This window comes from Pseudorca crassidens, chromosome 7 (assembly GCF_039906515.1).
Source record: "Pseudorca crassidens isolate mPseCra1 chromosome 7, mPseCra1.hap1, whole genome shotgun sequence".
Taxonomy (NCBI): Eukaryota; Metazoa; Chordata; class Mammalia; order Artiodactyla; family Delphinidae; genus Pseudorca; species Pseudorca crassidens.
Window position 1 is genome coordinate 88,233,454 of NC_090302.1, and position 26,420 is coordinate 88,259,873.

General features: G+C 39.4%; 1 protein-coding gene and 1 long non-coding RNA gene across 2 annotated transcripts in view; both read right to left on the reverse strand.

Moving 5' to 3' along the window:
* Positions 1-26,420, reverse strand: part of LOC137228374 (tripartite motif-containing protein 54-like) — a 51,033-nt gene that overhangs the window by 3,616 nt on the left and 20,997 nt on the right. The window contains exon 4 of the mRNA XM_067745485.1: positions 23,011-23,388. Coding sequence (XP_067601586.1) covers positions 23,011-23,388 — 378 coding nt within the window. The remainder of the gene's footprint in view (positions 1-23,010; positions 23,389-26,420) is intronic.
* On the reverse strand, positions 11,830-22,824 carry LOC137228027 (uncharacterized). Its single transcript, XR_010945114.1, has 2 exons — positions 17,041-22,824; positions 11,830-15,178 (listed from the first exon to the last, which is right to left on the reverse strand). It is a non-coding gene; the product is annotated as an uncharacterized lncRNA (long non-coding RNA).

Below are 26,420 nucleotides of genomic sequence, written 5' to 3' on the forward strand. Positions count from 1 at the left end.
CATGCCAAGACATACAATGAAAAAACCAAATGCAAAAAGAGAATCTTGAAAGCAGCAAGAGAAAAGCTACTCATCATGTGTAAGGGATCCCAGGAGGCAATGGAATGACACATTTAAAGTGCTGAAGAAAAGAAACTTGTCAACTTAGAACTTTATATCTGGCAAAACTGTCCTTCAAAAATAAGGGAGAAATTAAGGAATTCCCAGACAAAAAGCTGAGGGAGTTCACTACTACTAGATCTGCCCTGCAAATAATGTTCAAATAAGTCCTTCAAGTTGAAATGGAAGCACAGTAGACTTGAAACTGTAAAATTCCTAGAATTAAACACAGAGGAAAAGATCTTTGACATCGATCTTGGCCACTTTTTTCTTTTTTCTTTGGATATGACACCAAACTCACAAGCAGCTAAAGCAAAAATCAATAAGTGGGACTACATACATCAAACTTAAAATCTTCTGCAAAAGAAACAGTCAACAAAATGAAAAGGCAAGCTACAGGATGGGAGAAAATGTCTGCAAACCATCTATCTCATAAGGGATTAATATTCATAAGGGGTACATACATACAGAACTCAATAGCAGAAAGCAAATAATTTGATTATAAAATGGACAGAGGACTTCAATAAACTTTCTTCCAAAGAAGACATAAAAATGGCCAACAAGTACACAAAAAGGTGCTCAACATCACTAATCATCAGGAAAAGGCAAATTAAAACCACAATGAGATACCACCTCACATCTGTTAGAATGGCTATCAAAAAAAAAGAGAGAGATAACAAATGCTGATGAGAATGTGGAGAAAAGGGAACCCTTGTGCACTGCTGGTGGAAATGTAAATTGGTGCAGCCACTGTGGAAACAGTATAAATATTCCTCAAAATTTTTAAAAAAAGAACTACCATGTAATTCAAAACTCTCATTTCTGGGTATATATCCAAAAGAGATGAAATCAGTATCTCAAAGAGATATCTGCACTCATGTTCATTGCAGCATTATTCACAATAGCCAAGACATGGAAAAAATCTAAGTGTCTATCAACAGATGAACAAATAAAGAAAATAAAGAGACACACACACAGAGGAATATTATTCAGTCATTGAAAAGAAGGAAACCCTGCCATTTGCCACAACATGGATGGACCTTGAGGGCATTATGCTGAGTGAGATAAGCCAAAGGCACATACTGTATGACCTCACTTATATGTAGAATCTAAACACCTGAACTCACAGAAGCAGAATGGTAGTTACCAGGGGTTGCAGGGGTGAGAGAAATGAGGACATGTCAGTCAAAGGTGCAAATTTTCAGTGATAAGAGGCATAAGTTCTGGGTATCTAATGTACAGCATGGTGACTATAGTTAGTAATACTGTATTGTATGCTTTAAAGTTGCATAGATTTTAAATATTCTCACAATAACAACAACAAAATGGTAATTATGTGAGGTGAAGGATGTGTTAACTAACTTTACTGTGGTAAACATTTTTAAATATACACATGTATCAAATGGTACACTTTAAACATAAACAATGTTGCATGTCAATTATATCTCAATAAAGCTGGGGATGGGGGAACTACAATGAGATATCACCTCACTCCTATTAGGATACTGATTATCAAAAAGCCAAGAGACAACAAGTGTTTGAGAGGATGTGGAGAAAAGGAAACCCTTGTATACTCTTGGTGGGAATGTAAATTTGTGCAGCCACTATGGAAAACAGTATGGACATTCCTCAAAAAATTAAAAATAAAATTATGATGTGATACAGCAATCCCACTTCTAAGTATATACCCAAAGGAAATGAAACCAGGACTTGAAGAGATACCTGCACTCTCATTTTCACTGTAGCCTTATTCACAATATCCAAGATACAGAAATAATCTATGTCCATTGACAGAAAGGTGGATTAAAAAGAATGTGATACATACATGCAATGAACTATTATTCAGCTGTGAGAGGAAAGAAAACACTGCCATTTGCAATAACATGGATGAATTTGGAGGACATTAAGTGAAATAAGCTAGATACAGGAAGACAAGCTGGAAAAATAAAGGAATAGAAAGAAGTAAAGCCTCATATGTATGATGAATTGATTTTCAATTAATGTGCCAGGCCAATTCAACTGGAAAAGGATAGTCTTTTCAACAAAGGGTGCTGAAACAATTGGATAACCAAAAAGATAAATTTACACTTTTACCTCATACCATTCACAAAATTAAACTTAAAATGGATCACAAACATGAATGTTACAGTGACAATAAAACTTCTAGAAGCAAGCTCAGGAGAAAATCTTCATGACCTTGGGTTAAGGCAAAGACATGATCCATCAAAAAAAAAAAAAAGGATTAATGAGACGATCAAAATTTAAAACTTTTGCACTTCAAAAGACACCATTAGGGGACTTCCCTGGTGGCCTAGCGGTTAAGACTCCACACTTAATAAAAAGGAATAAACTATTCGTATATGTTACACGATGAATGAACTTTAAAAATAGGCTAAGTGAAAATAAAACCTTAAATTCCACTCCTACTCCATGCTCTCCCGCTTCTGTAAATAAGCAGTAGGCCTTATGTAATACATTGTTCTCTGTTGCCCTTATTTTATATTCACTTTCTTTTTCTTATGGCATTGAGAAGTCTTTAATTCTTTATGATCTCTCACAACAGATTCAAATTTCTCCTCTTAAATTTGGAGATCAGGTTTTACAACTTTTAATATGTGTTAGGTTGAAAATTTAGCTACCACTTATTGTGTTTTGTGTACCCATGATATTTTAGAAAGTATGCTCTGTAATTATTTTGTTCATTTATCAAATGATCTCTATGAGGTAGATATTATGATTCCTCTTTATCAAAGAAACAGGATAGAGAGATTACATGGCATGCCAAGGATTGGCTTCAGTGACTAAGCTTTTGAAGCCAGAATTTTTTATGGAAGATCATGTTGACTCTACTTGATGTGCCCTAAAGGTATATATGCATTTAATTTAGGTGTGAGTTTGTGTCCTTTTATTGGAGCTATGGACAACTTATTCAGGATAGCTTGGGATGTTATATACATATAATTCTGGTTTGTTGAGTCCATCATATACTATAGATGAAATTTAATAGCACTCCTTCGTCCTACCTTGGGAGACTAAAAACATCAAGGGGTTTATCCAGGAATTTTTAAGATCATAGCTTTGAAATGATAACTATGGTAAAGGCTATATTCTAGATGCATGCCTATATTTTAGTTCTTAGGTCTTTATTCATTGTCTTTTGGATTCTTATTGTTTAATTCAAGTAAATTCATGTTTTATAGCAACTTTGGTTGTCTGGTAACAAAGCTCTGTACATACTGAAGGCCAAAAACTTGCACGGAGGCCCAAGTTGGGAGTTTGCTAGAAAACGGAACATCTCTGTAGGAAGCAGAAGGACAGTAAAAGAAATGTTATTTGGGAATAGAGTGAGGAGGCTGAAAACCTGAGACAGACACACATTTGTACACAATACAAAAATAGTTGTGTAGGATCATGATTCTGAATTTTCAAGAAAAGGTTTAATTATGGTTATTGCTCTCCATTTAAAAAAAATAAAGAAAATTTAAAATCTGTAAAAAAAAATATGCTAAGTGAAAGAAACCATATTCAAAGGACTACATATTGCATGATTCTCTTGGGGACTAGGTCACCATCCTCTCAATCACAACTATATATAAATCAGATACTATTTTTTTAATGGAGTTCTCCAGTAACTGGAATATATTTTCTCACTATTCAGACATCCTCTGCTTTGCCATTCACCATACCCTGTTTCCCTAGTCTCTATATTGGGGTATCCAAGATATTAAAATAACCATTATAAGATTACTTAGGGAGCCTTATTTACAACCTTAAAAGTTATTAGACCAATATATTTGAACCTCCTTGTGCATCTCTTCAGATTTTCTCAGCCACCTCCTTTCTCATTTTGGCCAGTGCCCCACTTCTGCTGGGTCACTTCTCCATTTTCAGACTTGGTTGAAACATCACACCTCAGGATTTAGTGTTTAGCTTCCTAACCAGCTGCCAATGGGCTGGATGATGCAACCTGGAAGTTTAGAGGAGTTAGCTTTTATGAGAATCTATGACTAATTGGTCCTAGACTAATGGGATGGGAAGCATGACATGGAAGGGAGCTGGGCATATTTTAAGAAGAAAAGGGTACAAATATATTCAGGCAGTTCTCACTTTGCACGGTACCACGTTAATGCAAACATGTTCATACTGGAGCCTTGTTCATTCTCACTTTTCGTGGTTCTCTATCAAGCAAAGCAAAAGAAGAACACAATTCTTATGTGCATGAATTTCTGTTAACAAGGTACCATGCAAAGCAAGGACTACACACACACATACTGCATTTACTGAGAACCTGTCATATGAAACATGCTCATATTAAGTACTCTGGCTAATATACCTAGGAATATAAAATGAGATATTAGAAACTTAGTCTACATTACCTGTGAGAAATAGATAAGCTATATAGTTCGCTTTTTTTAACTTTTTAAAAATAAATTTATTTTATTTATTTTTGGCTGCATTGGTTCTTCATTGCTGCGTGCGGGCTTCCTCTAGTTGCGACAAGCAGGGGCTACTCTTCATTGTGGTGCGCTTGCTTCTCACTGCGGTGGTTTCTCTTGTTGCAGAGCACAGGCTCTAGGCACGCGGGCTTCAGTAGTTGTGGCTTGCAGGCTCTAGAGCGCAGGCTCAGTAGTTGTGGCACACGGATTTAGTTGCTCCGCGGCATGTGCGATTCTACTGGACCAGGGATAGAACCCGTGTCCCCTGCATCAGGAGGCGGATTCACAACCACTGTGCCACTGGGGAAGTCCCTGTATAGTTTGCTTTTTAAATGTTTCTACATCACTATTTCATTGTAAATCCTCAAAGCAGCTCTCTACTTACAAACAGTGGGTTCTGCATTAGTATAACTGTAGAGGTTCAAAATTTGCAGTTACCATTCAAGAGCATAAAAATGTAACTTAATTTTTTTATTTTTTATTTTTTTTTAAATGTTGAGCTTTCTTTTATTTATTTTTATTTTTGGCTGTGTTGGGTCTTTGTGCAAGGGCTTTCTCTAGTTGTGGCAAGCGGGGGCCACTCTTCATCGCAGTGCGCAGGCCTCTCACTGTCGTGGCCTCTCTTGTTGCGGAGCACAGGCTCCAGACGTGCAGGCTCAGTAGTTGTGGCACACAGGCTTAGTTGCTCCATGGCATCTGGGATCTTCCCAGACCAGGGCTCGAACCCGTGTCCCCTGCATTAGCAGGCAGATTCTCAACCACTGCACCACCAGGGAAGCCCTATTTTTTAATTTTTAATAATAGTTTGCATCTGCTAATCCCAAACTCCCAATCCTTCCCTCCCCTTCCTCTTCTCCCCCTTGGCAACTACAAGTCTGTTCTCTATATTTGTGAGTCTGTTTTTGTTTCATAGATATGTTCATTGGTGTCACATTTTAGATTCCACATATTAAGTGATATCATATGATATTTGTCTTTCTCTTTCTGACTTACTTCACTTAGTATGATAATATCTAGGTCCATCCACACTGCTGTGAATGGCATTATTTCATTCTTTTAAATGGATGAGCAATATTCCATTATATATATATATATATATATACACACACACACACACACACACACACACACACACCACACCTTTATCCATTCATCTGTCAATGGACATTTCGATTGTTTCCATGTCTTGGCTATTGTAAATAGTGTTGCCATGAACATAGGGGTGTATGTACCTTTTCAAATTGTAGTTTTGTCTGGGTATATGCCCAATGTGTCCCCTGCATTGGCAGGCAAATTCTTTACCACTGAGCCACCAGGGAAGTCCCTGGAAACTTTTTAATGATGGCCATTCTAACCAGTGTGAGGTGGTACCTCATTGTAGTTTTGATTTGCATTTCTCTAATAATTAGCAATGGTGAGCATATTTTCATGTTTATTAGCCATCTGTATGTCTTCTTTGGTGAAATGTCTATTTAGGTCTTCTGCCCATTTTTTGATTGGGTTGTCTGATCTTTTGCTATTGAATTGTAGGAGCTATTTGTATATTTTGGAAATTAAGCCCTTGTCTGCTGCTGCATTTGCAAATATTTTCTCCCAGTCTATAGGTTGTCTATTCTTTCTGTTTGCTTGCTGTGCAAAAGGTTTTAAGTTCAATTAGGTCCCATTTGTTTATTTTTGCTTTTATTTCTATTGCCTTGGAAGACTGATCTAAGAAAACATTGTTATGACTTATGTCACAGAATGTTTTGCCTATGTTCTCTTCTAGGAGTTTCGTGCTGTCTTGTTTTATATTTAAGCCTTTAAGCCATTCTGAGTTTCTGATGTGTGTGTATGGTGCGAGGGTGTGTTCTAGCTTCATTGATTTACATGTGGCTGTCCAACTTTCCTAACACCACTTGCTGAAGAGACTGTTTTTCTCCATTGTATATTCTTGCCTTTCTTGAAAATTAATTGTCCATGGGTGTGTGGGTTTATTTCTGGGCTCTCTATTCTGTTCCATTGATCCATATGTCTGTTTTTGTGACAATACCACACTGTTTTGATTACTGTAGCTTTGTAGTATTGTCTGAAGTGTGGAAATATTATGCCTCCTGCTTTGTTTTTTCCTCAGGATTGCTTTGGCAGTTCTGGGTCTTTAATGGTTCCATATAAATTTTAGTATTATTTGTCCTGGCTCTGTGAAAAATGTCATGGGTATTTTGATAGGTATTGCATTAAATATGTAGATTGCTTTGGGTAGTATGGCCATTTTAACAATATTAATTTTTTCAATCCAAGAGCATGGGATATCGCTCCATTTCTTTGAATCATCTTCAGTTTCCTTCATTAATGCCTTGTAGTTCTCAGCATATACGTCTTTCATCTCCTTGGTGAGACTTATTCCTAAGTATTTTTTTTTTGATGCGATTTTAAAAGGGATTATTTTTTTACATTTCTTTTCATATTTCATTGTTACTGTAAAGAAATGCAACCAATTTCTGTACATCAATCTTGTATCCTGCTACCTTGCTGAATTCGTTTATCAGTTCTAGTAGTTTTTGTGTGGAGACTGTAGTGTTTTCTAGATATATCATGTCATCTGCGTATAATGACAATTTTACCTCTTCCCTACTAATTTGAATACATTTTCTTTCTTTTTCTTGTCTGACTGCTGTGGCTAAGACTTCCAATATATGTTGAAGAGAAGTAGTGTTACCATTCAAGAGCACAAAATGTAAGTTAAAATTTTTTTATTTTTGAATGTCTTAAAATGCTCCCATTTCTGCTAATGACAGAAAACTGAAATTATTTTGATTTAAAGCAGTTTTAATAGTCTATCAAACTCAGGGTTCTTCCCTGACCCATTTTCCTCCTTGAAGGTGATCTGTTTCTCAGGGGCTGACATCTCAGCACCAGGAAGGAGTGTCTGGTCCACATGTTGTCTGAACTTGGTCCTTGCTGGCTGCCACTTCTAAGATCTAGGTTTCTGAAACATGGTCTTTGGCATTAGCCTCTCCTCATAGTATGTTCAGGACCCTGCTCCTGTTCAGGGTCCTACCATGGCCTCCAGATACCAGAGATCCAGTCTCTATCATCCTTATCCCACAACCCTCCTTCCTAGTTGATGGTCTTCACACCTTCACTCCTCTCTCACACTTAAACACACTTCGGGGCTTTCCTTAGACTGCCCTGAGATATCTGGGATCCTGTGAAGGGAGCTTTCTCCTGTAAGTAATAGCATACCCACTCACTGTGGGGTAGTTCAATTTTCTCACATAACTAGAAGTATGGAGGTGGGCAAGTGCTGACATTGGCTCAACAGCTCAATGATGTCAGAATTCCAGGTTGGCATTGACCTCCCTCCCTCTCTGTGGTCTCAAGGTGTCTGCAGTAACTCTGGTCATCACACAACCACATTCAAAGGTAAGGATGCAGCACAAGGCAGTTTCTCCTCCAGAAAATTCCTTATGAAACCCTCTCCCCTTCCACCACCACTCCTTACACCTCATTGGTCGGATCTGTTCACAGTCTACCCCTAGACCAAGAGCTAGGGCACATTTCCTGAGACAAGGATCCATACTTCAATAAAATTTGAGGTTCTCCTGGAAGGAAGTCATTTGGATAGGTCTTCCACAGCACTCTTCCAACCTTACTGCTGAGGTGCCATGCTGTAGTCTTCCCTACAGGTCTCCCAGGTTATGGTGTAAGAAAAGGCGGCAAGTTTGCCACCCCCTGCTCTTGGATTCCCCCCAATCCATTGATGGAATTCCACCATACCCATCTCAGAGCGCTAAGCTCAGGGACCTCTCCTCCAGCGCTCATTAAAGTCTAACTGCAGTCCCATTCTCTCCTTACTTGCTGGTAACTCTTCTGGGGTGGAAAGTTCATTACACATTTTCTTGTATTCTGTTGCCATAATGCAACTCATTGTCCTTGTCCTCTTGACAAGTTTATGAAAAATTTCAAAGTCATTTTAAGTACCTGCTTCTGCCATTAATTTTCCAGAGACCATTTTGTCACTCAAAGCCAATAATTTGCCCCTTGGTCACTGCTGAGTTATATACTCTTACTTCCATGGGGCAATAAGCTAAGCCTTTTTTGGCCTAATTCTAATGGCGGAAGAACTTCAAAAGAAAGGGAAAGACAAAAAATACTTTATTAAAATAAAATGTACCACTGGGACTTCCCTGGTGGCGCAGTGGTTAAGAATCCGCCTGCCAATGGAGCACACGGGTTCGAGCCCTGTTCCAGATAGATCCCACAAGCCACGGAGCAACTAATCCCGTGTGCCACAACTACTGAGCCTGCACTCTAGAGACTGCAAGCCACAACTACTGAAGCCCATGCGCCTAGAGCCCGTGCTCCACAACAAGGGAAGCCACCGCAATGAGAAGTCCGTGCACCGTAACAGAGTAGCCCCCTCCTGCCGCAACTAAAGAAAGCCCACGCGCAGCAGTGAAGATCCAACGCAGCCAAAACCAAAAATTTTTAAAAAGTACATTTAAAAATAAATAAAAATTTAAAAAAAGGCAGCACTGTGGTCAGGATGTCAATAGTGGGGAAGTTTTGGGCGGGGGCAGGGATGTAGGGCATATGTGAACTCTATTTCCTGCTCAATTTTGCTGTGAACCTAAAACTGCTCTAAATAATAGTTTATTAAGTAAAACAACAACAAAAAACGTATTAGTTCGTTTCATACCTGACTCTGTGCTAGGGGTGATCTGTTAGGATCCTTGCAGGTCCCTCCCTAACCAGCTCTCTCAGCTGAGATGGAAAGTCCCACAGAGCCCTTCTGACTGAACCTTTCCATCTCAACTGAAACTTCTCATCAAGCCCACAAGGGTTGAAGGGGCCCCGACCAAGGCCACTCAAGTATGGCAGGGGTGGAACAGAGGCCATTTGTCTTTATGCCAATTTTTTTCCTAATGCCCTCTGCTGTGTAGTTACCTGTGCAGTTCCTTCTCTCTCGTCTCCTTACTAGTGGAACCAATTCTGCTCAGCCTGGAAACTGGCCTGCTAAGCCTCTTCCCAGCCTTCCCCATTTCTCAGCCTTCCTTGCAGCTACTGTAGTGTGCCATAGCACCAACCGATGACTCACAAGTGAATCACTACGTGATGTTGCTGGGAAAACTCTTCAAACAGGTTTGGCAGCTGAAATGTTCCTGCCTTTCCCCTTACATCTTCCTGCCTGGAAAAGGGGTGATGGCCAATTAATAGCAGTCATAGTGTGACAAAGAGGTGACCTTAAGAATGCAAACCATGCTAGAGTCCGCAGAAAAGCTAGAATCTAGACAGCAATCATGAAGCTTCCATACTAGCACTAGGCAACATTCATACTTCTTTGAAATGTAAATTTATTTAACCCATTAATGTTAACAGCAGTTCAATGCAATTACTCCACAGGTAGGCTCTCTTATTTAAGATAAAAATAGCCTGTCAATCTAAAATTTTAAGTTACAGCTTTTAAGCAAATAGGATTTCAGAATCCCAAGGAGTTAATACAGCAGATGCTTCCTTCAGGTGGGCCAACAGCCAAACTTTTTTTCTTTGAAATACAGTTGATTTACAATATTGTCAGTTTCAGGTGTATAGCAAAGTGATTCAGTTATTTTTTCAGTTACTTTCCATTATAGATTATAAGACATTGACTATAGTTCCCTGTATGATACAGTAAATCCTATTTTACGTAGTTTGTTAATACCATACTCCTAATTTATCCCTCCCCTCCACCCCCACTTCCCCTCTGATAACCACGTTTTGAGTCTGCTTCTGTGTTGCATGTAGACTCCTTTGTATTATCATTCAGATTCCACATATAAGTGATATGTCTTTCTCTGATTTCACTTAGCTCTCCAGGTCCACCCATGTTGCTACAAATGGCAATACCTCATTCCTTTTATGGCTGAATAATATTCCACTGTATGTACACACACACCTTAAATCAATTGTCTGTTGATGGTCACATGGCTTGTTACCATGTCTTGGCTATTGTAAACAGTGCTATGAACATTAGGGTACTTGCATTTTTTTTTTTCCACCAGATGTATGCCCTGGAGTGGGACTGCCGGATCACATGGTAGCTGTTTTTAGTTTTTAAGGAACCCCCAAACTGTTCTCCACAGTGGATGTACCAATTAACATTCCCACCAACAGTGTAGGAGGGTCCACTTTTCTCCACACCTCCTCCTGCATCTATTATTTGTAGACTTTTTGCAGTCATTTTGACTGATTTGACACCTGTGATTTTGAGTTGCATTTCTCTAATGATGTTGAACATCTTTTCACATGCTTGTTCAACCATCAAATATTTCTGAAGGCACTGATGTCCAATCCCCAAGGAGCCCCTCAGCTCCCCTCCCACCAAGATCCCAACCATGGGAGGCCAAATAGAAAACGCAAAATAGAACAATCTGGAAAATTAGTTCAATGAAATGGGGGAAAAATGAGGGCTGGCTGGGGTGTACCAAATATTTTAACAAGGAAGATGGTTAAAGATCATTTAGAATACCTTTATAAGCAAAACTAGAGAAATTTTGAATTACTGATTAAAAAATCATCCCTAACCCTGGTATAGCCAGTATCATTTTCACTTCTTTTCCTATACATTTTCACTCACACAGGTATACATGAAATTGATGCAGTTTTGCCACTCATCAACTGAAATCTTAAAAACCTTTGATTTTAAAGGACTGAACATAAAAAATGCCACAACCAACTACCTCAATTTACAGAGAAAATTTAAAGCCCCAATCAGTCAGAGGCATGGAACATGCTGAGAACCCACCTCATGACCTTCATTCCACTGTAACGGTCTCTAAGGAGTGGGAAACAGGATGGGAAACTTCACTGACCCTGTAGTATTTTAAATATATTACTGTTCAAATTATTTGAAAAAATTTTAAGCTACTTCTTAGCTATGCTAACTGTACACAAATCCTAGACTCAGCACCACTCCTAGTATATGGTAAATGTTTGAACTAGACTGGGAATTGAAGAGGGATAATGAGCCAGGTAGTGTCTGCTTTAGTAAACTCAAAAGAATGAGAATTATTTCAAGGAAGTAGGATGTCCTAAGCTGGTGTAACTGTGTATACAAAGACACATAAGCATTTACAAAATTGGAAGTGTAGGATATGGCTCGAGTTAGCTTCATTAACATACATCTGTGAATAATAGTAGAATCAGCAAATTACTGCAAATAAAAAATTAAGTACTTCAACAAACCTTAAAACAAATCTAAATACTCACAAATTAAAAAATGCATCTAATTCGGCAAGGATGATGATGAAGGTTAAGAATGATTTAAAAGCACAAGTTTTAAGGTAAAAGTAATCTTTTTATTGGAAAGATGTTTAACAAAATATAATGACTCTTATCTTATAACCCTTCATTTTTGTTGACCTTCCAGTCCTTATACACATTAAAGATTCAATCACAGGATTACATACCATAATGAGTGCTCAATACAATGATGGATTCCCACAACATAATACCACCCCTAAGAAGTGCTCCAAATTTTAAGTCCCGAAGACAAAGAAACATAGAAACTTAGCAAGATAAATATTTATAAATACAGTGGAGGAAAAAGCAAAATATTTCAGTAGTTTCATTAAATGCCTTCTTTCAGGTGTAACAAAGGCTACAGAGGGGGATAGAGCTGGCATCTCTTGATCAGAAAAGGGATCTTAACCAAAAACAAAAACAAACTGTGCTTTCCCAAACTTTCCAGCAACCCCAAAGTGAGATTACATGAGCAACTCTATACTTCAGAAGTCTTAAATCCTCAGTAGTTGATTGATGTTGGTACCATGCTGCTGTTTTTAAATCACTAATGCAAGCATGGCTCCCCTTGGTAGTCCTGTAATGTTTTCATTTGTGAGAAAACCTCCAGAAAGAACTCTGTTTACACCAAAGCAAGGTAGCAAAGAAACTGGTTACCGTGGAATAATAAGGCCCTAAGAAAGGCAGCAGGTCGTATAGTTACCTCCTTGTGGGCAAAATCCCTGCCCTAAAACTATGCAACCTACTACCTCTTCCTAGGAACCCATTTTTTTCTTGCCAGTCTTCTACTTAGCAGATGGACTTCAAATTAACCTGTTAAATTAGGCCATATTTTTTTGGTTTTATTTCAAATTCAAACCAATTAGAATTCGGTCACTGATGCTTTTAAAGTTACTGGCCGGAATCCCATGGCGGTCCACTGGTTAGGACTCTGTGGTTTCACTGCTGAGGGCCTGGGTTCAATACCTGGTCAGGAAACTAAGATCCCACAAGCCACAAGCCACGAAGCCAAAAAAAAAAAAAAAAAGTTACTGGCCATACGCCTTTGGTAAAAACCACAAATGTGTTTGCTTAAAATCATACCTCTTGTTATGAAGGGATAAAAAGTAATTCAATTACACCAAGAGGATGCAAACCAGAAGCCTAATACCCAGCCCATCATGTACTGTTGGAGCCACAGACTTTTTGAAACATTTAATATAGTACTAAAATTTAAACATATTTCATAAACTCTCCACCTCTCTTGATAAACTAGAGAATTAGGTGACAGTATGTATAAATCCTTCTTACCACCGTCAACTGAAGCAAATTAACTTATGGCCTGTCCCCTTTAGATGCTGTTTCCTAGTTATAAACCAGCCACTTCTAGGCCCAGGTTATTTGGATTTTTGACCCTTGACTTCGAGTAAACAGAAGCAAATTCTGATCGTGGTTTTTGTTACCATCAAAAACAAGCTTTTAGAGACTCTCTCACTATACCATAAGGTACTTTTAAAGGTTTTCACAAAACGTAGTTCTCCACAACTTTAATCAATTACTGGGCTTGGCCAATAAGGTTATGAAATATGTCCTTGTACAATCAATAAATGATACAAATTCATTTTTCACTAGACCTAAGGTATTAGTTCAGTTTCCAAATGCAGAATGGTGAAGATATCCACACTGGAGGCACCTGTATTGGAAACCCACAAAACAACTGCACTTGCCAAACAATTTCTCAACTATTCCCACTTTTCTTTGGCACACCAAAACGCAATGACTACAAGAGGCCCCTACCCAGCATGTGTATATGTCTAGTCTATAACAAAGACCAATTCTGGACCATGCAGGTTTCCATCTATATGCCAGGGATGAAATAAAACACACAAATCTGACCCAGGATAAATTACCTGGTTTGGACCATCCAAGAGAGAATTTGATGTTTTCTCTCATGCAAAGTTCCTGCTGCCAATGGCACTGCACAGGGATTATCTTAGATATTAAGATTCAGGACAGATGGAAATATTTGGGAAGAGGTGACCTCTCCCTCACCTCCACTTTGCCTCTTTTTCTTCTCCCAAAATAAAAATGGCAAGTACTTAAAACAGGGAGCTTTAGCCTTGCTGGATGGTTTGGCCATTGGAAGAAAACTGAAACATGAACCTCCATGAGTGTTAAAAACTCAAGTAGCCCTTTCTAGCATTATCCTCACATTTTCTTAAAAACAACAAACTATGGATTTCCTTATCTGACAACTTCAGGAGACCTCCCTTTGTGAATGAAGGCCCACTTCAGGTTTTGGGGGGTAGGGCAAAGCTAAGATCCTAAGGACTTAACCAGGGAACAAGGGCTGAATGCAAGAGCCCATTTCTCCTTTTCCAGGCTGGAGAGCGAAGTTGTCCAAATCAACAAGCCAGTGAAACAGAGATTACAACGATGCCCAAGGCACCCAAAAATCCAAACCAGGGAATGAGTCATAATCAACCTGACTCCATTTTAGCTCAGACAGTGCTTTTCCAGTTTGTATTTACCTTTACCACCTAGGATCTCACCCTGGACATCTGTACCAAGAGCAGTTAATCTATTCACAATTCCAAAGAGTCCCCTATTAAGATTTCCTGAAGGTTATTTACTTTCTCCACTCCAAGATTTTTGCTTAATTTCAAATTTCTGAAATATACCACATGTGAAAAATTTAAATGTTAGATTACTGTGTCTATTGTAGGTACACCATATTTGACAGAGAATGTTATTAGCAAAGGACATAAGCAAACTGTAAGTTCAAAGCAATGTCAAAATTCATTCTTCTGAGTTTTTATATGATCTAGATAGAAACAAAATGCAGCAAGTCTACTCCTCAGGGAAGGCAATAGATTGTATAGTTATCTCCTGAACAGGGTAAAATCACTACCCCACAACTATACAATCTACTACCTCACTCTGACAGAGCAATATTTTCTTCTGGAATGAAGAGTACAATCTCTTTATGTTGCATTATCAGCGTCAATCAAAATAAAACATACACTTATTCTGACACACAGAAATGAGAGGCAAAAAGTATCCCCACCCCCGATCAGTCTACTTGGTAACGTTTTTAGTCTCTAAAATAAGCAGCAACTTGTACACTATAAAGAAATGCTGCGCTACAGCATTTTTACACAAGTTAATCTCAAATGTTGTACAATTAGTTATTGATTTTATATGAGGCTGCCTGGATGCAGACTTTTCTATCACGTTAGGAAAGACAGTAGATTGTATAGTTATCTCCCAGTGGTGGGTGTGACCCTAAAACTATACAACCTACTACCTCATCCCACAGTGACGAGAATGCCCAGGGTGAATGCTGAAAAGAGACCACAGCTGAGCACCACAGGAAGGCTTTCTCCTAGGTAATCCTGGTTCTCCTGTGTGATTAAAGGAGAAAAAAAAAGTATTAGACCACTTTCATTCACTTAACTTGAACTAAGTTTAACTGAACAAACGCTCCAAAAATCATCAATTTAAACTGTAGCTATATTCCTGAACTATACAGTGCTTTTATTTCTTATTTTTGATTAGTATTATTCTAAATTCTTGATTATATGAAACCATATGCTTACAAGATTCAGAAATCACGGTTTTATCACATCTCTTACTTGACTTATACACTTTTGATTTTCTTACAGTTTCCTTCCTTGAGAAACCTCCCAAAAAATCCATTACAAAGGAGGAATACAAGACCCTCTAACAAAGTCTCAAAAACTCAAAAGTCCTGTAAAACGCATAACCCATGATTAAACGCAATAATGTACAAAGGAATTATCCATAAATATACAAAAAGAGAACATGATTTTTAAACTAACCTACTCATATATTCCATGTCAGCAAACACTAAGTGATCTTATTAACAGAAAATCAAAGATAATCTACTGGATCTGAGTCAGGATCAGGATCCTTCCTTTAGCTAGAAAGGTACTGTGAAGATCAAAGTCAGAAACCAAGCTATTTAACATTTTGGTACAATACTCTCTGAACTAAGCAATATGATCAGTTTTGTTTTATAATCAAACCCTTAAGCTAAACCATATTAAATATCAGTCTTCAATTTACAGACTTCATACTTGAGATAGCTACTATAAAGATTTGTTAAGGAATGCCCTAAATTTAACGCCAAAAAAAATTACTAAGTAGTGACTTAGTAGTAATAAACAAAACCTATAATCAAAACCACTCTTATGACATATAGCTCAACGTATTAGAATTCAAGGTTCAAAAGTAAACCCCATACACACTGGGTCAACTGATTTTCAACAAGAGTGCCACGACAAGTCAATGGGGAAAGAATAGCTTTTTCAACAAAGAGTGCTGGGACAACTGGATATCTACATGCAAGAACATAAATCGGAGCTCCTACCTCACACCACATATAAAAGTAACTTAAGACAAATAACTTATTTTAAAGAAGGGTAAAGAATACCCATTTCTCCAAAGATATGACCAATAAGCACAAATGGCCAATAAGTCCATAAAAAGACAATCAACATCATTTATTAGTCTTTAGGGAAACCCGAACCAAAATCATAATGGGATAGCACTTTCAGACTCACTAGGATGGCCATAATCAAAAAGAGAGATCAAAAAGAAAGGAAGTGTTGTTGAGGATATAGAGAAATTAGATTACATTCCCACTACTGGTTGGAATGTAAAATGGTCAGGTGCTCTGAAAAAGTTTAGAAGTTTATCAAAGTTAAATAGTTACCAAATGACCCAGCAATTCCATTCACAGGTATATTCCTAAGAAAATTAAACACAAAACTTGCACATCAACGTTCACAGCAACATTACTCATTTGGAGTCAACAAAAACCGAGGTTCGTATCCTGGCCCTACTCACTCACTGCCACTGAACCCTTGTACAAGTAACTTAGCCTTTCTAGAGCCTCTGTAACATCAATTCATTGGACTAAATGATCCGTAATAATAAAGGAAAAGATTTACCACACCCTCAATACACGTAAGGCCCCACATTAAGCCCCGTCATCTGTGCCACCTTATTTAATAGTCTCATCATCTCTATTTTACAAAGGCAAAAACTGGTGCCAAGAAGTTTAATAACCTGCTCCAAATTACAAGAGATTAACATTGGATCTCCAAACTTACCATACCTGAACTTATTTCAATTCTAAAAGGCCAGATGATTCAAGGTATGAACGTGTAGGCAACTATCTCTAAAAAGTCAAGCACTTATAAACCAATTATCTTTCTCCAGAACCACCAACTGTCCTTACTTTTAAGATGACAGCCAACAGTAGAACCAGCTGGTACCTCTATCCCAATCCTCAAGTCCAGCTGAACTTTCTCGTTTAAAACATGTTTGAATCCTCATCAAACATAGGAATCTAAAATAAACGTAGAATCTAAAATGTATTCTTTTTTCAATCTTGGCAAGTGTGGCATGCTTACTTCATACTATTTTTCTTGATCCAGAAATTCTACCCTTTCTACCCATATTAGTAGAAAGCGATATGACAACTTATATACCAAGGGCTGTTAAAATGCTCCCCAATTTGGCGGGAAATATATACAAACATAATCCAAAAGTTGGGTGTTTTATCGGTGAGGGGCACAGGGAACAAATATCTACTATGTAGCATCACTATTCATTAGTGTGGTGGTTTCCACCTTTCCATGATCCACACAAGAAAAATATATTTCTAAATAGTACTCATCATATGTCTATACATACACAATACGAAACACAAATACAGTAAGATACTAATATTTAATACTGTTCACAAATCAACACTAACCCCTACTGGTTTACTTTATACTTTACTATACATATTATATTGATTTTATGATCCACTGATGGTTTTCAGCCTGCAGTTTTTCAGATAACACTGATTAGAGCAAATTTTGGAAACTAAAATCTTACAGCGAAGAGGAGGTAATGTTTAGTTAAGTAAGCTTTCAGAACACAGAACAGAATCCATATACTAGAATTTATGGATTATAAGGACCCACGGAAATGTTCATTAAGAAATAAGGTTACGTAAAAATCCTAACATGTACACTGATCACAAGTAGTATACAATGTTTGGCTAGAGAAAGAGAAAGGAGTTGGGTAACTAGCTAGGTGTTATTTTCAGTCCTTGAGATTTTCCCCTTTACAAGTATACTTCAGAATCAGAGACCGGGTTTGAATCCTGGTACCCCATTTACCATGTCTTTAGACACATCAAGTAATCTCTGGGCCTCTGTTATTTCAACTCATAAAAATCAGACAAATCTTAACAAACAAATGTTAAGAGGGATTAGAAATAAAATACAAAAAGCACGAAGTACAATACTAAGCGCAAAGTGGATGCCCAATAACTTGTAGCTGAAACCATCAGTATTAGATTTTTAACTAAAACATTCTTAGACAAGAATATTAGCTAAAACTATCTGAATCTGACCTTTCACGTAATTCCTTTTTCTAAAAGGAACATAACTTTACATGCATTTTCTATCCTTATTCACTTACTACCTCAATCTGCAGCTTGAACTCCTCCCCTCCCCATTAAAAATCCTAGTGATTGAAAGTCACAATTGAACTTGGACAAAATGTTTCTGTGTAACATAGCAGTACGGGAAAGAAGTGTAGAGCGACGGCTTTGGGGTCAAGCAGCTACCTAGCTGCTGTGTTCTTGGGTAAGTTAAATAACCTCCTTGAGGTTAAGTTCTCCTCTCCAGCTGGGGAACTAACATCCACACCTTATACAGTTTTTCTGAGTTTTAGAACACACGCAAAGCACCTTAATGACCCAGAAGTACTCAACAAATGGTAACCATTTTTCTTAATAAATTAAATCAATTTGAGAAACTAGGAGAGTAATTTTACCTTCCTGGATATACTTGTGACAGTCAAAAATATTGTACTTATCTTCAATTAAATCATGCTGTGTCAATTTAAAACGTGCTGTGAAGAGGCAAATCTACTTCATGATTAGAAATAAGCTTGTTTATCTATTTACATCAAGGTTTCATAACACTCATACTTTAAAATCCACTTACATCTTAGTAAACGACAATGTTATGACATCATATGTTTAACATACTTGTATAGTCAACAACTAAAAGTAAGGGTTCTTAACCTGCATCCATAACCGGCTTCAGTAACCACCAGAAATTGTATGTACAATTTTTCTGCAAGAGTCCATAGCTTTTACCACATTTGCAAAGAAGTCTATAACCAAAAGGTTAGGTGTTATGGTCCTAAAAACATATCTGTATGTACATTCTGAAGGCTACATACTAATTAAAATTATAAATACCACCTTCACATTTGTCAATTTTCCTAAGATAGTATTTTAAACAAATGGCTTTCTAAATTCTTAAAAGTATGCTAAACAAACATAGTCCAAACACAGGCACACTCTACCTTCTGTATACTTAATACCTATTAAGAGTTTGAACTTCTGAGCTAAAATGTTGTTCTTCCAGCAGTCTAATTTCCCATCTTCTGTATTAATTTACATATTCCTATAAACAAAGTAGCTCAGAAAGCTTTATTTTTAAAAACCTTTATTCACATGCCATCTTATGGTTGTATAAACTGAATATTGGCTACTTAAAACAGATTTCCTTCAAATATTTGGTTGAATATGAAATTATCTGATGATTCTTGGTTGAATATTAAAACATTATGCAAAATATAAAAGCATTTTAAATAGGAATATATGCAAACTCTCCAATAATATTTTGATTCCTTTGACAGAACATATGCATTATTTTTACCCAGGGATCACTCCACCAGTGTTCAGTTGACATGTGAAATTGACAAGATTACACTTTTAGATATAACTAAGTTTTTGCTAATGAAAATCAACCTACTTCTAATCTAAGATCTTACTTTCTTGGGTTTTTTTTGGGGGGGGTGGAGGAATTTTTTTTAAAACGGAGGTATAACTGACATACAGCATTGTATAGTTCCAGGTGTACAACATAATGATTCGCCATTTGTATACACTGTAAAATGATCACCACAATAAGTCTAAATTTGTTATCCTACCAAATACTGCACTAAGCCTGAGACTCACATTAAATTTTAAATAGCTAAGTACTAGGTATGTTTTCCAAAAGGACCATTTCCTTTCATTCACTCTTAGACATACAGCAGGTACATAAGATGTTCTGGATTAGATGAAATTATCTAAATTCTGAAATTTTTTAAGAAGTTACCTAATGTCAAGTCAACTCCCAGTATTCCTTTGTAGATTTCCCAATGCAAAATATTAATTTGGGGCCAACTTCCCTACAAGTGCATTCTATCCTACTTCCCTGTATTCGTAAGAGAAGTAAATTCTGCTACAATCCCTATAATGCACACAAATACTTACGGTGAGGCAGGGTATTCCACTTGGGTGGCTTGTTCTGCTTAATGGTCCTTGTATAAACACCATTACTTCTCAGTCCTCCCATCCTATTCTGCCTTCTGATCCTTCATTATACTGATATGTTCCCAGGTTGAAAAGCCACTGTATAATCTACACATCCCCCAAAGCCAAGAAAAGGTGGGTTCCTGTCATTAAATCCATATTCCCCAGTTTACAATAATTGACCATATCCTTAGTTTACAATGTACAAGAAAAATGTTCCCTTCTATGAATTAAGCAATCATATAACTGACCAAATAAAAACTGGGGGGAAGGGAAGAAACTACCAAGTGAACAAATAGCATAACTTCATGATAATGAATACTAACACAAAGCAAAAAAGGATGACTACTTAACAGAAAAACTCCTAAATCATATGCATCATTAATACCAGTTATTTTAGAACAGATCATCTCAAATCTCTTAACACATTCCTAGAGAAGCAAAAGTAAAGTGTAGTTGTCAGCTGCCTCAGCATACTTAAGTTTTAGACCTAAAAGGAGCCTAAGAAATCACCTGACGCAATTTCCTCACATTTGAGATGAGGCTATAGAAAAAGGGGAAATTTTTGGCTGATAATCTGAAACAGCAAATACTTAGCTAGGCAAAGCTAATTTTTGAAAAGCAGCTAAGCAATCCTTAATGACTACTATCCATTTGGTAGTCATTAGCCACATGTCACTACTGAGTACTGGAAATGGGAGTAGCCCCAAATGAGATGTGCTGTAACTGTAAAATACACTCTAGATTTCAAAGACTTAGCGTAAGAAAAAAAGTAGTGGCTCTCATTTTATCTTAAGTGATTGTGCAATGCTTAGAATATCCATACAGTCAAAGAGCATGCAGTGACCAGGCCTCCTTTCCTCCAGTCCTGAGGTCACATGAGGGCAATGCTGACAACTCATTACTGGGGATCCAGATTCTTCTATTCTCATCTAGACATGGAAAAATCATTGGAAGTTAATATTCTGGGATGGAGAAGAGCCTTTACTGTCTAAATAAAAGCTTCTCAGACTATTAAAAATATTAAGTGATTAAACTGCATGGTCACTGATAGCAAATTTACTTCCCCCAACTCCTGAAAACAAAAGTGAGGGAACATGTTCCACCAAATATAAATAAGCTGGGCTACTTTTAATACTCCTTGGAGAAAACCAGTGCTATAAATGAGAAAAATATCGATTAAAAGGATTGTTCTTCAAACTTTTTTGACACCCTCAGAAAAGGTATTTTTGAAGGAATAAACATGGATATAACTGAATCAATAGTCTCATGTAACAAACTAATATTTTCTATTTTTAAAAAAATTCTGATCACCACCCACTAAAGTGATTTCATGACCCAATAAGCCAGGACCTACAATTTGAAACACTGGTCTAGAACTCTTAATAACGAGCAATTCCCACTATTAACAAAGCTACCATTACATTAGCTATTGAAAGAAAAGGTACACAAATACCTAGTGTGCTGTATTCTAAACCAAGAAATTCTAGTTAATGCTAACTATTCTCAAAAAGTTCACAAGTTTCAAAACAATACTTTAACAGCTGTACATTAAATCAAACACCCCCCAAAAACCCAAAGTAACTTACAAAACTTTACTGCCTTTACTACATATACTCCCTTAATATACTGTAAACGAATCAGACTGCCATACAGCAGAAAAACTTGGATAAAAACAATTATTCTACTTTCTGAATTACGTTTAAATTTAGAATTTAACATTAAATTTTCTTAAACTATTGCATGATTTTCAGGCCAACAGATATAAACGAGGACTGCTAAATGAGGTTTTAACTAGCAACTAAGTGCCAAGAAAGCAATAATTATCAGCAAAGTTAAAAAAAAAAAAAAACTCATCCCGTCTTCTGATTTACTTCAAGAATTTAACACTCATTATCTCCAATGCCTTTTTCCCATCTGCCAAGCCTCTCAAATGTGAGAAGTCTATTTTAAAAAGCCGGAGAGTTAAAAACTGTGCAAAACACACACCCTCATCTCTGATACAGAAGGCAGGGGGCCAGGCCCTACTGTAAAAGTTGGAAAGACCGAAGGCTACTGCTAGCCAAGGACATAAAGGTTACGCGTTCCTCACACCGGAGTCCTCCGGGAACGTGTATTAGCCAGCCTGGTTCCAGGGTGGGCAGCCCCGAGTAAGGGCTGGGGCCGCTGGCTGTGGCCCAGGTCGCCATGCACGTGCCCGTCCCCCGGGATACCACTTCCTCCTGTCCGCCCCCTCCCCCGCCAAGGACGGCCGCCGGGGTGGACCCGGCTGCACAACTGCTGCGGGACCCGAGGCTGCGCTCGGCCGGCGGATTAGGGGAAGGGATCCAGCCCAAGGCCTGCCTGCCCGCGAGGCCCGGCCCTCCCCCGCACTTCCTACCTTCCCAGCCCCCAAGGCCAAGGTCTCCCAGGCCCACAAACCTGATAGCGGAAGTGACGTCAGGGAGACCTGGCGGCGTCCACAACCAGTCACGCCACCGCGGGAGGCAACGCCGGCCAATGGGCATAGCGCGAGGGCGGGATTTCCCCCGCCCAAGTTTGATTGAAGTGGGGGGAAGGGCGGGGTGAAGAATGTGAAGAATGACCCCTCCCCCCAGTCCGTGAGGCGCTGGGCGGGAAGCGGAGGGGGTTGGGGCCGGCCGCGCCACGCGGCGCCCATCCCCCGCCCGCGCTGCCGCCTCTCGCGACCTCTGCTCGGAACCCACCCGCCCGGCTCACTCCAGCCCCCAGGCTTCCACCAACCTGCCGGCAGCGCTCCCCTTCTCCCACCGCCTCAGGGGGTCCGAGAGAAGGAAAATGGCGGCGGGCCCGCGCTCGCCGTCCCGCCTCTGTACCCACCTCAGGACCGCGGAGGAGGCCGCCGCCCGCCGCCGCCGCCGCCCTCCGCGGAGATGGCCCGGCCCTCGCACCCACCGCCACCCGAGACCCGCACACGAGGACCCGGATGGAGGCGCGGGCTGGTGGGCCGCGGCGGCTTGAGGGAAGGCAGCGCGGGCGTCGGGAGGCGGACGCAGGGGCGGGCTCGAGAGCAGCGCGTGAACTCATTGGCGGGGCCGTTTGACTGACGTTTGCATCTCCCTTTTGCCTCGGCCGAGCAGTGCTGGCCGGGACCCCACTGGAGGGCGGCAGCTGGGCCCGCCCCGCGCTGGGCGGCCTTCGGAGGAGGGGCGGGTAGTGCCCGCCCACCTTGTCTGCTCCCTGTCTCTTATTGGACGACTGGGAGAGTGGCGGTGCGGAGTCCTGCCCTCTGCTTGTGAGGGACCGGCGCCGTCACGTGGCTTCCGAAATCGCGCCTGGCTGCTGTGCGCTCTTCTCTGGTTTTGGGAGTGTGTACCTTTTGCCCCATGAAGCACGGGCCCCCCAGCCGTCCCCTGAGGTCTTAGTCCCGCCCGGTTTGCCTCAATTTACCCAGCTGTGTGTGAGGGAGTAGTGTCAGCCGGCTGCGCCAGGTTTAGAAGATACTTGTCTTTTCAAAGCAATCCGTAATTTTCCTACTTTAATATTAACCTAAAACATCGTTCCTCCATGCTTATTATGACTTTCCCAAACTAGGACCCGGGAAAGCACTGGTTGGGTACCCTTTCAGGTCTCCTTATGTATGGGAGCCCCACCACCTGGGCCTCACTGTTTTTCATAACTCGCTGTTACTTTGTGCACAAGATTTTAAAAACAAACAGAAACAAAAAGACAAAACAAAAAATGCTTTCTCATGGATAACAGAACTGTTATCCAGCACGTACAGTTTACCTGGTGCGTTTACATTTATGATCTCAGGTGGCACTATACTACACTCGTATTAGTACATGCAATCAATGCCAAAGAAGTTAATTGGAGAGTTTATTTTATGGGCTGAAGTGAACAAGAAACTAGAGGAAGGAAAAGTTAAGCTTGGGCCTGAAAGATTAGCATGATTTAGGACTTCTGGAAGGAAGATGTAGTTAGAAAGGAGAGCGCAGGCGCACTGGGCTGGCTGGAGTTGTGCTGTGAAGGAGTGGGATCCTCAACCATCTCTGTCCACAGTACCTCGCACAGTAGAAGGGTGGTAGCCTGGGAATGTAAAAAATTCTGTTAAATGGAACCAGTACAGTGATGTAGGCCGAGGTGAGAGGAAAGTGCAGCAAGGAGACCAGTTAGAATGTTGTTCAGTATTTGAGTTGAGAGGTGCTATGGGCTTCTACTACACAACAGAGCCCCCATAGCACTATGAACTTTTCTGACATTTTCTTCACATATTCACCTGAAAGTTCTTAGTAAGTTTGAAAAAGTATATATGAAATATATTACCCTCTACTTTCCAATTTGTGCTTCATATTCTACCCTTGAAGGCTAACCAAACGACCCTGAAGTCTATAAAGGAAAAGATTAATAGATTTGACTGAATAAGTGAAAACCTAATTTAAAAAAAAAAACTTTAAAGTTAAAAGACAAATGACAAATTGGAAAAACAACTTTGTAAAATACACAACAAACAAAACATTAGCTGGAATGTCTAGTGGTCAAGAGCAAGGACCTGAAACCAGGCTGCTCAGTTTGAACCCCAGTTCTACCTCTTCCCAACTACACAGCTACACATCCCACAAATCACTTATTCTGTCTGTGCCTCAGGTTCTCATCTGTAAAATGGGGATGATAACAGCATGTACCTTATAGGATTGTTGTAAGGATTAAATGAGTAAATATTGCAAGTTCTTAGAACAGTGCTTGGTAATAAAAGCACTTATATAAGTGTTTGCTAATATGTTATCCTTAATATATAAAGTGGATTTTTTTTTCAAATCAATAGTTAAAAAGTGAATGGCCCCTTTAAAAAGAAAAAAAGTGAATGGCCCATTAAAATATAAACGAAAGATATAAACTGTCAGTTCACAAAAGAAATAAAAATAGCCAATAGATGCGAAAAGGTGTTCACCTTCATTAGCAATCAAATAAATAAAAATCACAGCAATCTCCCAGGTCATCACTTAAACATGCCATGAAAAACTATGATGGTGATATAGACCTAAATTTATCAATATAGGAAGATTATCAGGGTTATACTGTTAAGAGAGAAATAAAGTTACAAAATAACGTGTATGACATAACCCCATAAATCTTAAACAATGGTTAGCTCTGGAATTACTCATGACCTTTATTGTCTTTACACACTTCTTACTAACTGTGTATTGCTTTCATAATCAGGAAAAGAAATAAGTGTAAAAGTTATCCAGAGAGGTTAGCTGTTCCCTAGTATCCATTGTCTCCTTTTTCTGTAGTAAACAGAAACCAGGTTTCTAGGTGACAGCAGAAGTTGAGTGCCCTAGGATGTAACCATGTGACTAAGTGCTGGCTGTTGAGATGTGAGCAGGAGCATGTGCGAGGTTTCTGGGTTCTGCCCTCCAAGGGAGGGGCTTGCTCTTTCTCTCCCCCTTTATGATTTCCAGCTGCCTGGGTGGAATGGAGTGTAGTGGAAAACCACATGGAGAGAATCCTGGTCCCCTGCTGGCAACATAGGGTGCTCTCCACTGAAGCCTGAACTTGAAAGAGATGTGACTTATTTAAGCCCCTAAAATTTGGGGAAACTTCCATAGGAAGCTAGCTTGACCAAGAGGGCATGCTCATGCAGTGTGCTCTCATTCTGCGTGTGGATTCTTAGGAGATGGAGGGCACATATTGTGGAAGGAACATACCGCTTTTGGAATAGGGCAAACATGGGTGAAAGTCCCAGCTCCTGTGTCCCAGAGGTACACCCTTGGACAGAGACAACGTGTTCAATTAAATCATAGTAGGGTGTGGTTTGGAACTGCTGAGTAATAAACAGAACCCGGTTGTCTTTACAATCATTATTTGAAAAGGTGGCAAGAGCTGCATTTGAATCCTCACTCGGGACCAAGAGGACAACCTTGCTGGCAATGCAGACCAGCCCACAGTAATCCTTAGGTTCAAGTTCGAGCTTGTCCCCATACTTCACCCCACCCCCAGCCTGGCTTCAACCTCCCTTTCCACTCCCCATGCTTGTGGGAGTTCAGGGCCCACCGCTGTTCAGGCCACCTGGAATGCTCATCCCCGTCTTCGCTTGGCCAGTTCTGGTCATTCAGATGGCACTTAAACCTGACCTGCTCAGACAGACCACCCAGTCTAACTCCCCACCATCACTATTTCACCACTCTATTTTTATAGCACCTTCAGCATTTTAACACTCTCTGAACCCACCTTGCTTGTTTTCTTGTTCTCCCTCCAAGAGAGCAAGAACCTGTCTGAATAGTCACAGC